The 15,976-nt window shown below is 40.6% G+C and overlaps 1 protein-coding gene across 1 annotated transcript in view; it reads left to right on the forward strand.

Annotated features, from left to right (window-relative positions):
- Positions 1-15,976, forward strand: part of CHN2 (chimerin 2) — a 326,161-nt gene that overhangs the window by 192,204 nt on the left and 117,981 nt on the right. Inside the window, exons 4-5 of the mRNA XM_082397992.1 lie at positions 6,719-6,750; positions 11,151-11,264. Of these exons, the coding sequence (XP_082254118.1) occupies positions 6,719-6,750; positions 11,151-11,264 (146 nt within the window). The remainder of the gene's footprint in view (positions 1-6,718; positions 6,751-11,150; positions 11,265-15,976) is intronic.

Below are 15,976 nucleotides of genomic sequence, written 5' to 3' on the forward strand. Positions count from 1 at the left end.
TCATTTAAGGCTTATGCTTCCTGTCTCTCACTATGCAGCTGTCACCCTACTGTTCTTTCAAGCTTTGCAAAATGCTGAGAATTTTTCCTTAAAATTAGAAGAGTAAATTGAAAAACAAACCAGGTAGTTTGGAATACATTTAATTCTAAATCACAGGGAAATCATTGAGAGACCCAAAATATCACAACATCTAGGCAAATTTATTCCAAGTTCACATTTGTTAACTCATTGACAGAAGTCTAAGGAGATTTTAAGGTGTTCAGTCCTGGCAAAGAAAAATCAAGGACAATTCAGATAATTCAGTCTGAAACCAGTCCGTAGAATTTTGCTAGCCAATGAAGCCATCAACATTGATTGGCATCTGCTCTGGAGAAGCTGGGAAGCACAGTATTGTAGTTAAAGGTATGTGTGCTGAGTCCAAAGCCACTTACTAGATCTATGACCTCAAGCTAGTTATTTGAGGGCTTTGTGTAAAATAATCGCACTCACTTCCCTCATAGGTTTGTTTGGAGGCTTAAATGAGATCAACACGTGAAACCCTAAGGACCGTTCCTGGCACAGAATAGCCACTCAGTAAATGTTAGCCTATTACCACAACGTTCCAAGCCCTACCGGTTTTTACATGCATTATCTCACCTAATCTTTGAAAGAGCCTTATTAAAATAGTACATTTTTATAACTCCAGTTTTATTGAAAATCGAGGGAAATGAGACGCCGAGAAGTTTAATAACCTATTCAGGGTCACACAGCAATTGAACTGACAGTGGGGCTCTTCATTCATGATCTTTGTCTCATTCTGCAAACATTTAACGAGTACAGGCACCCTTTGCTCTCAGAACAATCACTGTCCGAATATTTGCTGTAACAATGTACAGAAGGTTTTAGCCAACATCATTCTCCCAGTTAAAAACCTGCTATCACAAGTTCTCCTATGCGTGACGGCTTCTCAAACTTTAATGTGTATATGACTCCCCTTCGAAACGCACATTCTGCATTTCTCACGAGCTCCAAGGTGATGCCAATGCTGCCGGTCCCCAGATCCCACGTTGAGTAGCAGGAAAGCTAGGTGATGGAAGAGGGGCTCCTCTCATACCTCAGAGTCCTCCCGCTCCACCTCCTGTTTAAACATTGCGCATTATACCCATAACTCCCCCCACTTTTCCCCTGAGGGTTTAGCTCCTCAGTATTTGTTTGGGCCAGGTACCTGGGGGCACTACCAATTCAGGCCTGATTTAGATAGTATCTTTCAAATCTTTGACAATATTATTTCATTGTTTATTTTTATTATAGAACATGCTCAGTGTAGAAGGATAATGAAATTCCTATTCTGTTCAGCTGAGGACTGTACATCAACATACCTATTAATTACATCATGAAGTGTTAAACAATTACATAATTGGCGTTTAAATATTTTATATTATGCAGAAATTCTTATCAGATTGTTATATAATTATTTAAAAGAATTTTAGTAATATCTGGGACATTGATATTTTTGGATGCTCTAAGAATGAATTATTATTTTCTTCCATTTAAAATAATGGAATATATAGGCTCTTGCTATTTGAAACTCTGCTGCCCAACACATTTTTAGGAATGGATTTGATTCAGATAACAAGAGGTGCCTGCATTCACTCTGTGCCTGACATCAGGTGAAATCCTAGGAATACAATGATGATGAAGAGGAAAATGGCTGCTTCAAAACACTCACAGAATAGAGTAGAACCAGCCCAGTAAAGATTTAAAATATGGTGAGATGTCAAGTTTTTCAGCAGAGATCAGTAAAAGGAGCTTTAAGAGCACAGAAAATAATGGACCTACCTCTTCCTTCTCTACACAGGAGGGTCTCTCTGGGCACCAGTAATAGCTAATATTCATTGAATATCTCTGTACTCCAGGCACTGTTGCAACCATGTTGCATGTATTTACTCACTTAGTTATTACAACAACTCAGTGAAGCAGGTATTTTTGTTATCATCCCCATTTTAAAGATGAGGAAACTGAGTAACAGAGAGATTAGTAACCTGCTTATGGACACACTGATCTGGCCTCAAAGACAGGCAGTCTGAGTGTAGATCCTACCCTTTCAACCATCTTGTGATCCACCTTTAGTTTATTAAAAGAAAGTTTAGGATCTTAAAATAAGAACATACAAAAAACGATGGACTGTTGAGCGGGGTTGGGTGCATTGTATGGACAGGGCTAGACAGGACAAAAACCATCTTCAGTAGTCACAGTACTGGCAATAATTACATATGAGGTGTGACTATAAAGTCATGAAATAGTTCAACATATATTACATGAGGGTGGTCCCTTTCCAATCAGTCATCTTGGGAAGCTGTGCTTTTATTCCACCAATTTCCCATTGCCTAGAGTGTGCTGAGAATGCTCTTCTAAAGAACCTTCAGATTAAGTCACAGTGCAAATCTTAGTATCTTAGGATCATGCCCCATTTTTGTCTCAGATGTGTTTCCAAGTCGGATCACTCACCCTATTTACTGAATTTGGCTCTGAATAACTTATACCTGTTTGCCACAATAACATCCACTCTTAAATCCGTTCTCAAAAAATAAATGTATGTTTCTATTTACCAGGTGATTCTGAAACATTAGTGTATGCTTAAATATCATCCAGGGGAACTTGATTAAATAACACATTAAAGCCCCACCCTAAGTAATTCTGATTCAGTTTGTCTGAGGAAGGGATCAGGATCCTGCAGTCTTTAACTAGCATCCTGAAGTTTCTGTTTTGAATGACCAGACCACACTTTGAGAAAAGCAGCTGTAAGTATATCCAAGAAAAAGGGTAGCGATTCTTAAGGCAGTTCCAAAAGAGGAATTCCAAAAGTGTTCTCATCAACAGTGACATCAGTGTCATGTATTACCTACCTTGAGGGACTATTCTCCTGTACATGATGCTCACTTAGAATATGATGTTCAGTTATATTTATAAAAAGAATCAGCCACCATTCTTCACAGTCACACCACACACACCAAATTCACCTGTGTCTTGGGCAGGACCCATTTCAGGTGTTTGTTTGCTCACCGATCTACTTGGTATCCTCCTTTTGCAAAAAGAGGTGTTCCTTTCAGGACCAGGTAGATCATGAAAGGATCCAGTATTGGAAGATCCAGCAATATGTATACAAATTATTACTTTTCTGTCCTGAAAAGGGTGGGCTTCTTTCACTTCTTGGAGCTGGATCACTAAACCCCAAGAGCAGGCATTGCAGGTCCGATTTCTGTTAATCAAATCCTCAATGACCAGTTTCACCAAGGTGATGGGTTATCCTAGGATAATCACAGTGGCAGGGAAGTTCCCGAACCAACTTTCCTTCATGTTTGGATATGTTACATTTTTGTCCCTTCCTGAATCCACATGACTACCTAAATTTAGCCCTCCATTTTTTGTCAAGTTGCCTGACTTTAACAAGCATAATTCTCAATGAAAATGCAAGAACTTCTGAGCTGCCTTACTTTTTATTTATCAATTGCCCTCTGTCTCATTCACTGAAGAGAATCTCATACACCTGGAAATTGAAATTCAACGCTACGGCTTCTTTAATAAAACAAATCTGCATTTCACAGGTGGGTCCTGACTCCATCAGTGTCTAATGTGGGGCAGCACCTGGAGAGAGTCAGGCTCCTTTAAGGCAATACTCCATCACAGGGTAGAGGCTCTAGTTTCTCTAGTCAGGTCCCTTGTCCTTTGGAGCCCTGACATCAGCCGACTGTATTTTGTCTGGATCTGAGGATCCAAAATTATCCGCCTTAAAAAAATGTGCACATTCTATGATTTTTCTGGGGTCATTTAACTTATATTAAGCTCTTGACTGGTTAAAAGCTTAGTGAACGGTGGAGAGAAGGACTATGTTTAGATTCCTGTGAGCAAAAGTTTAGGAAAGGAAGAGGTGATTGTTGTATTTTTTTTTTTATCCCAGCCATTCTCTCTCTCTTTAACATTAACGAGGAAGCTATGTTTTCTTTAAGAGCAACAGAGACAACACAGGGATGAGAGGTTGAATCAGATCACTATCAAAACAGCCTGGATAGTGGGAGCAGTGATCAGATGACTGCCCCCATCCTCTGTCTTCACTCTCTCTTACTTCCACATTTCCTCTCTCCCTATGTAGGGTTGCCAGATTTAGAAAAAATGAAATAAAAACAGGATGCCTAGTTAAATTTGAATTTCAGCTAAATAAAGAATAATATTCTAGTATACGTTTTGTGCAATATTTGGGACCTATTGTATGGCCCTATTCCATGTGTAGTCTCTCCCACACAATTCAGTGCTCTTATTTTCTTGCAGTTTTCATATGCAGATTTGTTCTTCAATTGGATCAAAGGGTCCTGCAGGCAGGATCTTATTTGGTATTCCTCAAGGCACCCTAGATATTGACTTCCCTATTTGGGGGCCTATGTTAGATTTTTCAAGTGTTTCCTCTTACTGCAAGTACAGAACACCCCTGAGCTCCTTATATCTTTCCTCTCACACCTGTGAGGTCATCACTTCACGAACAATGACGGCTGAGCACAGAGCTCTGAACATGAGTGTACCATATATTTTTATGAGTGATGGATGAACTGAAAGCAATTTGTTGTCTTCTTAAGAGTCAAATTAACTACTTCCCTGCACGCCAGGAGTTAGTAGTAAGCTCCATCTACCATGCTGTCCATCTGGGAAATTAGATTAATTACCCTTCTCTTATTATAGTCTACCACCCTTTTGTTTTTTTATTAATCTCAAGGAAATATTTTCCTTTTCAACTGGTAGTGTCAATATTCCATGGAATAAGGGTTGTGAGGGAGAAGGTCAGACTACATGGATAACCCCAAATTATAATTAAAACTGTAGTCGTTTCTTTCTTATGGAAAGACAGGTTAACAGTGTTCTGAGGCCCAACTGGGTAGTTAGGCTTGATTATTCGGCAGCTGCTGATTAGGGATGATTCCCCCTACCAACTAACTGTATTTTAAATTTCTCTAAATTACCTGAGTCCTTTGGAGGCAAATAAACTTGTCTTTCACATATTAAAAAAAAAAAAAAAAAATTACCCTTCTCTTTTGGAAAGATAAGAGGATGGAGGAAGGGAATGGGGTTGGTAGCTACACCTAGATTTGCAAATCTGTGTTATGGCTCAGCCAAAAAGATGGAAAAAAAATTGTCCTGATAAATAGGGAGTCATTTCAAAATGTGGAACATTGACTCTCAAAGAAAGGAGCGATACCTTGCATATTATATATTACCTACTTCCATCAGCTTTTCTAAAATTCTAATTTTCTTCTATGGCATGTTGGTGTTGCAGCCACATTATCTACAGTATCCTGAGAGTAAGAAAGAACTGTGAAAGCCAATAGAACAATGTAAATGACAAAATGTTCAACTCACATTCAAAAGCTTTCCAGAATGTAGAGTAATCAGATAACAAGGTGCCTTTTTACACACTTTGTGCTTCGATTAATCATATTATTTAGATCTTCCTTCATAAATGACACCCAGCAGGCTTCAAACCTTAAAGATTAAGAGTGATGAATGCCCTCTCTTGGTTCAGTGCTTTTCAGGTGTAAAACGCACGGAAGAGTGAACACATTTAGAAGTATCTAGATGATTAGTTTTGTGCCAGCTAGGCTTGTCCAAGGCAGGCTTGTCAAGATGGTCCACAGAGACCCGGCTCCCCCTTTTGAACCTTTTCCTCTAGTCCATACCTCCCTACTGCCCACTCAGGTCCCCTGCATCCCTTAGAGAGTAAAGATAGGCCAGGAAACTGCCTTCAAATCCCACCACGGTGCCCTGCTGAGAAAACTGCCCATTTGACTGTAGACAGAAATGACTGTAAATGAAGCAGCTGCCCAGCTCATATTCTACTCTAGTAGATAAACATGATCTTGCTGTTATAACCATCAATGAAATCCATAACTTCATGTAGCTCTACATGTTCTCAGTGTCCCTGGAATCAGACTAGAAGAATAAAAGCTGAACGTGAGAATTCATGTTAATTTCTTACCAACTCCAACACCTTGAATGTAAGAAAACAAAGTTCATAGGAAAGTAGATTATCACATATATGTGGCAGAAATCCAATGTGATAACCCCAAGGCTCAAAATGTGATTGAAAAATCTTTTCTGGAATGTTTATGCTTTTCAATCAACTCATAAATCTTATCCTCCAAAGCTTGTACCTCTGGTGTCAAGTGAATTTCAGCCCATTCACCATTGGATGAAAAAAAATAAGAATGTTAGGATATTGATTTTATCGGGAAAGAGACCAAATTAAACTTATTTTTTAATCCGGGTGCACTCCCCATTTTTATTATAAACACATAATGAAACAATTAGGTGAAGATTGAAATAAATGTTTGTGTTTTATTCATGCTAAAAGTATTTGTTCTATCCTTCAGGATGAAGCCTTGTAATACTTTTATAAATTCCTTAATATTAAAATAAGCCCCACTGTGTTTCCTTCAAAAATTTTTTTATTGGGTGATTGAGTTTGGGTGGGGACTGAGCCTAATGATTAGAGAAATATGGCAATTCTAGGTCATTTTTACTCAAGAGAGTGGAATGTGTTGCTTAACTCCAGTGTCTTGGATCTCTGATTTGGGGAATAAAAACTGGAATAAAATTATTCCCAGGACTCTAGCTCTGTTTATTTGAATAGTATTTTTATCTATCTGATTTGAATTCAAATGCATTATTAACACTTTTCTTCTTTTCAATATAGGTGGAAAACAGACCAAAATATTATGGAAGAGAGTACGTATTATGCTATTCATTGTTTTAATAATGTAATAAGTAGTCACTTCCTATGTCATTTAAATATTAAATATTAAAATTTTTCCAATATATATAGTCTTCATCAAATGTCCATTGTGCAAGAGTTTAATAATAAGGATAAATGCAATCAGATCCCTTTGTACTGAATTTTCTTATAATATTCAGGTGCTTGGCTTCATGAATGTGGGAGGGAGACTATCTCCTGCTCACAAAAGCAGCCACTGAGTGCCTGGCAAGTATTTGAAACATAAGGCGTAAGGCGGTATTTTCCATAACTGTGGCTCTCTTAGTATTTCATTTCACTTTCTACTTCAATACTATATAAACAGCTAGGGTGTCGAAGAATGTAAACTGAGGCTGAATTCCTTACTTTCATCTACCTCAGTAAACGCAACACTCAGGAAAGTCGTCCCATTTCCTTGCAGTCTCCTAAAACCAAAATGATGATTTCTCTTGACATGGATCTATTAGCCAAATTGCCTTAATACCATAATTATGATTTCCCCCATTTTCCTCTTTTTTTTTTTTTAAGGTTTTCTTTTTTTTTTTAAATGTGGACCATTTTTAGTCTTTATTGAATTTGTTACAATATTGCTTCTGTTTTATATTTTGGTTTTTTGGCCACAAGGCATGTGGGATCTTAGCTCCCGGACCAGGGATCGGACCCGCACCCCCTGCATTGGAAGGCGAAGTCTTAACCACTGGACCGCCAGGGAAGTGCCCCCCATTTTCCTCTTAATTTCATCTCTTGTTTTACTTTCTCAGAAACCTACTGCAAAGCGAATACGCATTACCATAAAAATAGCTGGCAGTCTCGGGCTGTGGCATGGTACACAGCTCACAGCAGGCAGAACCACCCAGACAGAGCAAAGGGCAGAGGCGGAGCAGGGGAGATGTCAGTCAGATGCACAATTCGATTTTCTTCCCATGTCCCACCTGGAGGCATTATAAGGTTAAAGTCTCTTTCAGCTCCCAAAGCTCTCCCAGCCAATCCAAAACCTTCTTCCTCTATTCCCTTACCCATCAGAGCTTCACTTCCGTGATTAATGACCCTCTTATTTGTCCCAGTTCAGCAGCCACTTCCTAATTGCCACGGCTGCGTTTCTGAACCTTCCCACCGGGCCTTGGGAATTCAGCTGGGGGCTCTGGAATACCTGCCTGCATCACTGGCCTCCTCTCTCTTCCACCCCCATGTCCCTAACATCTAACCTGGTTGTAATAGGACTTATTTTTCTTCAGTATACTGATTTGGATTTTGCTCATAGAGCAAAAGAAAAGAGAATTAATTTAAAAAAGAGAAAATGGGGCTTCCCTGGTGGCACAGTGGTTGAGAATCTGCCTGCCAATGCAGGGGACACGGGTTCGAGCCCTGGTCTGGGGGGATCCCACATGCCGCGGAGCAACTGGGCCCATGAGCCACAATTACTGAGCCTGCGCGTCTGGAGCCTGTGCTCCGCAACAAGAGAGGCCGCGATAGTGAGAGGCCCGCGCACCGCGATGAAGGGTGGCCCCCACTTGCCACAACTAGAGAAAGCCCTTGCACAGAAACGAAGACCCAACACAGCCAAAAATAAATAAATAAATAAATTTTGTTAAAATATAATAATTAAAAAAAAAAGAGAAAATGAAAACCTATTATATACTTCTCAAATAGAACATTTTTGTACATGAATTCCAAAAGAAACTCTATTTATTGTCTTTCCCTTTTTTGCATAAAAGTTTTGTTGAATAACCTTCTGGTTCTCATAGTCCAACTTCCCCCCAGTTCCACATAAACTATAGAGTGAAACGAGACCAAAGAAACATTCTCTTAACCATAAAAAAGGAACATTTCGTATTAGAGGGGAGTTAGCTTAAAAACTTCATATTCTGTGTTTCCCTTTCTTTATTAAAAATGAAAGTTTTTTTTGTTGTTGTTCCATTCAAAAAGTAAGACATGCTCTATTCAGGAAACATATGCATATTTCTTTCCTAGAAACAATCACAAGAAAGTGTGTTCAATAGATACCATTAGGGAAAGGGAATTTTTATTTCTCTACTGTTTATATTTTTATTTCTTTTGTGCCTTTTAACTTTCGAATTTTGAATTTTCCCACTGTGGGTAGGTATTACTTTTGTTCTTAAAAAGTTAGTCAATTAATACCCAATTAATTTGGGAAAATTAGAGCATATAGGAATCTACAAGGTGGAAAATACCATAGCCCCACCATGAAAGAGAAGCATTGTTAACTTTTTTCCCTTCATCTCTTTCTTCCCAGTCTTTGTGCAGGCTCTTTTTTTTTGAAAAGTTGGGATCATAGATATATACATGATGGGTACTTTCAAATCCATGCCTAAAGGGGCTGATGAGCCACACACTGGGTCTTCAGTCTTCAGATGCACAAGATTGTCATTTTCTTCTTTTGAACAATTGAATTTAACTTAGTTCTTGACACCTGACATCTGCTGCTGGCCGTCCCTGAAACACGTCCATTCAAGGGAGTTCAAACAAAGCTGCTTTCAGGTTAACTGCCTATTTGGGATATTCCTTCTCCCATTTTTTTTTTTTTTTTTTTTGCCCTTCTCCCCCCAGAGAGTGACCTGGGTCAGGGGTGTCAGGTTTCTGTGCCCTCCTCTGCGTGTGCCTCTTCCTGCTGTGGTCACCCCCTGCCCTGCCCTGTCAGGTTGTGTCCTGGACATCCCAGTCTCAAACCTCTTGTGGCACCAGCTTTTGTCCTTTCTGATGTGGGAAACTTTCCAGTGCCCTCTGCCCTTCTATCCTCTCCATGTCCCTCCCACCTCTCTCTCTCTCTCTCTCTCTCTCTCTCTCTCTCGATGGCCTGGGATCTGCAGGGCTCCCCTCAGGTCTCTGCCCAAACCATGTCCAGCCTTCTCCAGCCCCAGCTCTTGCTGCACAGGAGTCTTCTCCACCTCCCAGCTTAGACCCACTGAACATGGGTTCTGGCCAAATTTCTCCCAATCTCCCTCCCAAAAGAACTGGGGACACTGGTCTCCTTTTGGACAGGAGGGTTGCTCTTATGTCACACAGCACATTCATCCTCACCCCGGAAAAGCGATGCTCCAAGACCTCCATACATTGGCTCTCAAGATTTAAAACCAAAATTTGAGAAGCCAGAACACCCCTTTTTCCCAAGCTATCACTGCCCTAGGCTTTTGAGAGTTGATCTGAGAACTCAGGCCAGAGTGTTTGACCTCACTTCCCTAGGACTAAAGCTTCAGCTTGTAAGGTCTAGTTGTAAAGAATAGAAGGGAATTAGGACGTAAGTATTGTGATAGGTTTATTTTTTTCCAAAATGTTATCCTGGTACATGTGTCCTCTGAGAATCTTTGCATTCCTGCGGAAAAAAAACAACAGCACTTCTTGTGTAGCCAGCTTCCCTCCCTCCCCTCTCCCTTTCAGGAAGGTAAAAGGGGATTCTCTGTCCAGAAAACTTCTTCTCTAAATTATTCCCCCCAATTCCCTAAGATTGGGTAATCCTAGAAAGAGGGTGGTGTTCCCTCTCCCAGGAGCCCAGGACCCCTTGGCCCTGGCCACTCCGCCACAACCCAGGTCCCACCTTCCTCTGAAACACAGATTGCTCAAATCTCTTGATAACAGAGGTGAGCCGCTGTCTTTGCTTTAGGGCAGCAGAGAGAGCTGGCTGGTTGTGTGTCCCTAACTCCTGTCCTGTTCTCCTCTCCCCTGGCATCGCTGTCCACTCTCTAGGTCCCAGACATCCCCTCCAGAACAAAGCAGTTATTGGCCAAGCTTGCAATCCTACCGAATTTTCTACATGCATGTGTATTACTTTTTAAATTGCAGGGGAAAAAATAAACATTATCTTTAAAAAAGAAAAATAGGTACATTTTCCAAACACATCCCTAAGTGATTGCTCTCAAAATTTAGAGGAATGGAAGACTGTTCATTACTTCTGGCTATTCTTTCCAGAGAATGAGTCTCTAAAATGAACAACACCCCACACTGAAGTAAGCAGGGTGATAATCAGTACGTGCTCATTTGAAATCAAGATAATACCTAGTGAGCAGAGTGCCAAATTGGTAAATGCTCTTTTGCTTTTCTCCATGGATGAAAGAGGAGCCATAACCTGGCTTTTGGTTACAACTTTAATTTTCAGCTTATGATCAAAGACAATAGTAGAAAGCCAGGTGGACTGGTGTTCTTCCTGTTGCCTTGCCTACTTGCATGCTTATTATCTGTTTGGGTGCATGCTGAGAGCCGGGTCCAAGCCCATCTGGAAGTATGCAGTAGTCACACCCCTCTTCATTTAAATGGGGAGCTGTAGATTCCAGGTGGACCCACCATCTTTTTTAGGCAGCTCTTTGCGGTCCATATTGGTATGTGGTCTGTTCAGAACAAAGATGGTCTTGTCTCTCCTCAGGTTTCATGGGATCATCTCCCGAGAGCAGGCAGATGAGCTTCTCGGAGGCGTGGAGGGCGCCTACATTCTTAGAGAAAGCCAGCGCCAGCCAGGGTGCTACACGTTAGCACTAAGGTGAGCCTGATTTCATCCATTGTTGCAACTGCTTTACAGGAGACTTGACTTATTTTTTTTCCCAGTTTTTTTATTGTGGTAAAATATACATAACATACAATGTAAATGTACCACTTTAACCATTTTTAAGTATACAATTCAGCACCATTAAATATATTCTGTGTCCTGCAACCATCTCCACTATCCATTTCCAGAACTTTTTCATCATCCCAAACATTCTGTACCCATTAAATCAATTGCTCCCCATTCCCCCCCTAATTATTTTTTATTTTCACTTCATTTACAAAGCAGCCAGCAGCATCTCAGAGGCTTATACATTTCCTGTTATCAGTTGATGGGCTCTGAGGCTCTGTTTATGCATACACAGCATTCTTTGGAGAATCATCTGCAAAGCTGGTGCTCTAGGGCTGCTTCCTTCTGAAGCATCAAGCCTGCTGATCGAGACACACCTCTGCCTCCCTTCGCCCTCGGCAAAAGTCTTCACGTCACGTTGTGCGTGTGTGCCTGCACGGCCACGCGCTTTAACCAGGGGATTCTCTCAGAGATCACGCTGACCCACTGAGCTCCCAGGGGCAGTCATGACGCTCCGTGCCAGCGAGCCATCAGAGCACTTTACCACAAAATCACAGTATTAAAAATCACAATTTCCCTGCTTGTGATTGGTCTGTTTACATTTTCTGTTGCTTCCTGGTTCAGTCTCGGAAGGTTGTGCTTTTCTAAGAATTTGTCCATTTCTTCCAGGTTGTCCATTTTATTGACATAGAGTTGCTTGTAGTAATCCCTCATGATCCTTTGTATTTCTGCAGTGTCAGTTGTTACTTCTCCTTTTTCATTTCTAATTCTATTGATTTGAGTCTTCTCCCTGTTTTTCTTGATGAGTCTGGATAATGGTTTATCAGTTTTGTTTATCTTCTCAAAGAACCAGCTTTTAGTTTTATTGATCTTTGCTATTGTTTCCTTCATTTCTTTTTCATTTATTTCTGATCTGATCTTTATGATTTCTTTCCTTCTGCTAACTTTGGGGTTTTTTTGTTCTTCTTTCTCTAATTGCTTTAGGTGTAAGGTTGGGTTGTTTATTTGAGATGTTTCTTGTTTCTTGAGGTAGGATTGTATCCCTCTTAGAACTGCTTTTGCTGCATCCCATAGGTTTTGGGTTGTCGTGTTTTCATTGTCATTTGTTTCTAGGTATTTTTTGATTTCCTCTTTGATTTCTTCAGTGATCTCTTGGTTATTTAGTAGTGTATTGTTTAGCCTCCATGTGTTTGTATTTTTTACAGATTTCTTCCTGTAATTGATATCTACTCTCATAGCGTTGTGGTCAGAAAAGATACTTGATATGATTTCAATTTTCTTAAATTTACCAAGGCTTGATTTGTGACCCAATATATGATCTATCCTGGAGAATGTTCCATGAGCACTTGAGAAGAAAGTGTATTCTGTTGTTTTTGGATGGAATATCCTATAAATATCAATTAAGTCCATCTTGTTTATGTATCATTTAAAGCTTGTGTTTCCTTATTTATTTTCATTTTGGATGATCTGTCCATTGGTGAAAGTGGGGTGTTAAAGTCCCATACTATGATTGTGTACTGTCAATTTCCCCTTTTATGGCTGTTAGCATTTGCCTTATGCATTGACGTGCTCCTAAGTTGGGTGCATAAATATTTATAATTGTTATATCTTCTTCTTGGATTGATCCCTTGATCATTATGTAGTGTCCTTCTTTGTCTCTTGTAATAGTCTTTATTTTATTTTATTTTTATTATTATTTTTTAAAATTTATTTTTGGCTGTGTTGGGTCTTCGTTGTGTGCAGGCTTTCTCTAGTTGTGGCGAGCGGGGGCTACTCTTCGTTGCGGTGTGCAGGCTTCTCATTGCGGTGGCTTCTCTTGTTGCAGAGCATGGGCTCTAGGCATGCAGGCTTCAGTAGTTGTGGCACGAGGGCTCACTACTTGTGGCTCGCGGGCTCTAGAGCGCAGACTTAGTAGTTGTGGCACACGGGCTTAGTTGCTCCACGGCATGTGGGGTCTTCCTGGACCAGGGCTCGAACCTGTGTCCCCTGCATTGGCAGGCAGATTTTTAACCACTGCACCACCAGGGAAGCCCTAGTCTTTATTTTAAAGTCTATTTTGTCTGATATGAGAATTGCTACTCCAGCTTTCTTTTGATTTCCATTTGCATGGAATATCTTTTTCCATCCCCTCACTTTCAGTCTGTATGTGTCCCTAGGTCTGAAGTAGGTCTCTTGTAGACAGCATATATACGGGTCTTGTTTTCATATCCATTCAGCTAGTCTATGTCTTTTGGTTGGAGCATTTAATCCGTTTACATTTTAGGTAGTTATCGATATGTATGCTCCTATTACTGTTTTCTTAATTGTTTTGGGTTTGTTATTGTAGGTCTTTTCCTTCTCTTGTGTTTCCTGCCTAGAGAAGTTCCTTTAGCATTTGTAAATTAGAACACTCCCTAACACCATACACAAAAATAAACTCAAAATGGATTAAAGACCTAAATGTAAGGCCAGACACTATAAAACTCTTAGAAGAAAACATAGGCAGAACACTCTATGACATAAATCACAGCAAGATCCTTCTTGACCCACTTCCTACAGAAATGGAAATAAAAACAAAAATAAACAAATGGGACCTAATGAAACTTAAAAGCTTTTGCATAGCAAAGGAAAACATAAACAAGATGAAAAGACAACCCTCAGAATGGGAGAAGATATTTGCAAATGAAGCAACTGACAAAGGATTAATCTCCAAAATTTACAAGCAGCTCATGAAGCTCAATATCAAAAAAACAAACAACCCAATCCAAAAATGGGCAGAAGACCAAAATAGACATTTCTCCGAAGAAGATATATAGATTGCCAACAAACACATGAAAGGATGTTCAACGTCACTAATCATTAGATAAACGTAAATCAAAACTACAATGAGGTATCACCTCACGCCAGTCTGAATGGCCATCATCAAAACATCTACAAACAATACATGCTGGAGAGGGTGTGGAGAAAAGGGAACCCTCTTGCACTGTTGGTGGGAATGTAAATTGATACAGCCACTATGGAGAACAGTATGGAGGTTCCTTAAAAAACTAAAAAGTAGAACTACTATACGACCCAGCAATCCCACTACTGGGCATATACCCTGAGAAAACCATAATTCAAAAAGAGTCATGTACCACAATGTTCATTGCAGCACTATTTACAATAGCCAGGATATGAAAGCAACCTAAGTGTCCACTGACAGATGAATGGGTAAAGAAGACGTGGCACATATATACAATAGAATATTACTCAGCCATAAACAGAAACAAAATTGAGTTATTTGTAGTGAGGTGGATGGACCTAGAGTCTGTCATACAGAGTGAAGTAAGTCAGAAAGAGAAAAACAAATACCGTATGCTAACACATACATATGGAATCTAAAAAAAAAAAAAAAAATCGTTCTGAAAAACCTAGGGGCAGGACAGGAATAAAGATGCTGACATAGAGAATGGACTTGAGGACACAGGGAGGGGGAAGGGTAAGCTGGGACGAAGTGAGAGAGTGGCATGGACATATATACACTACCAAATGTAAAACAGATAGCTAGTGGGAAGCAGCCTCATAGCACAGGGAGATCAGCTAGGTGCTTTGTGACCACCTAGAGGGGTGGGATAGGGAGGGTGGGAGGGAGACGCAAGAGGGAGGAGATACAGGGATATATGTATATGTATAGCTGATTCACTTTGTTATAAAGCAGAAACTAACACACCATTGTAAAGCAATTATACTCCAATAAAGATGTTAAAAAAATAAAAATCACAGCACCCAAAAGACATTGCATTTACTGCACCTTCCTAACCTGGATCAAATGTTTTATGTCCTTTGATCCTCATGGCAATCCTGTAGGGTCTGGTGAAGGTTTTCAATTTCAGAATTGGATTGTTTTCCAAAAGTTCATTCGTGAACTCTTTGGAATTGGGAAGCTCTTTCTCCATGGAAGAAATGGTACCAATGAAACACTTCCCAGGGCCTTCCCTGGTGGCACAGTGATTGGGAGTCTGCCTGCCAATGCAGGGGACACCATGCTGTAGAGCCCACAAGCCACAACTACTGAACCCGCATGCCACAACTACTGAAGCCCGTGCACCTAGAGCCCATGCTCCGCAACAAGAGAAGCCACTGCAATGAGAAGCCCGTGCACGCAACGAAGAGTAGCCCCCTCTCACCTCAACTTGGCAAAGCCCACGTGCAGCAACGAAGACCCAACGCAGCCATAAGAAAATAAATAAATAAATGTATTAAAAAAAGGAAAGAAAGAAACACTTCCCAGGTCAGCCCACAAAGGTGTGTTCAACCCACCATCTCGATGTTGTGATTGTGGAAAGCTATATGCTTTCCAAGTTGCAACTGGGGATGGCGTATCTTCAGTGATGTCATTATGAGGAAGCACTTCAAGAGTAGCAAGTGCTCTAGAGATGCAAAGTATTTTCCCAGCTTCCCAGCACCCCAGCAGCAGGAGCTGACAGTCCCAGTGGGGAGTCAAGCAGGGGCTGTGAGATACAGGACCAAGGCCAAGAGGGAACAATCAGCATTAAAGGGAGAGCACCGTAATGACTAGGTCATTGGAATGCTGGGTCTGGCGTTCCAGCAGGGAGCTCCACACGGCTCCCCTGTTTCCCTTCTGCTGGACCAACTGGGGTGGGAGGCATGGGGTGCTTTAC

The sequence above is a fragment of the Balaenoptera borealis genome (genome assembly GCF_965194805.1).
Source record: "Balaenoptera borealis genome assembly, chromosome: 7".
Classification (NCBI taxonomy): domain Eukaryota; kingdom Metazoa; phylum Chordata; class Mammalia; order Artiodactyla; family Balaenopteridae; genus Balaenoptera; species Balaenoptera borealis.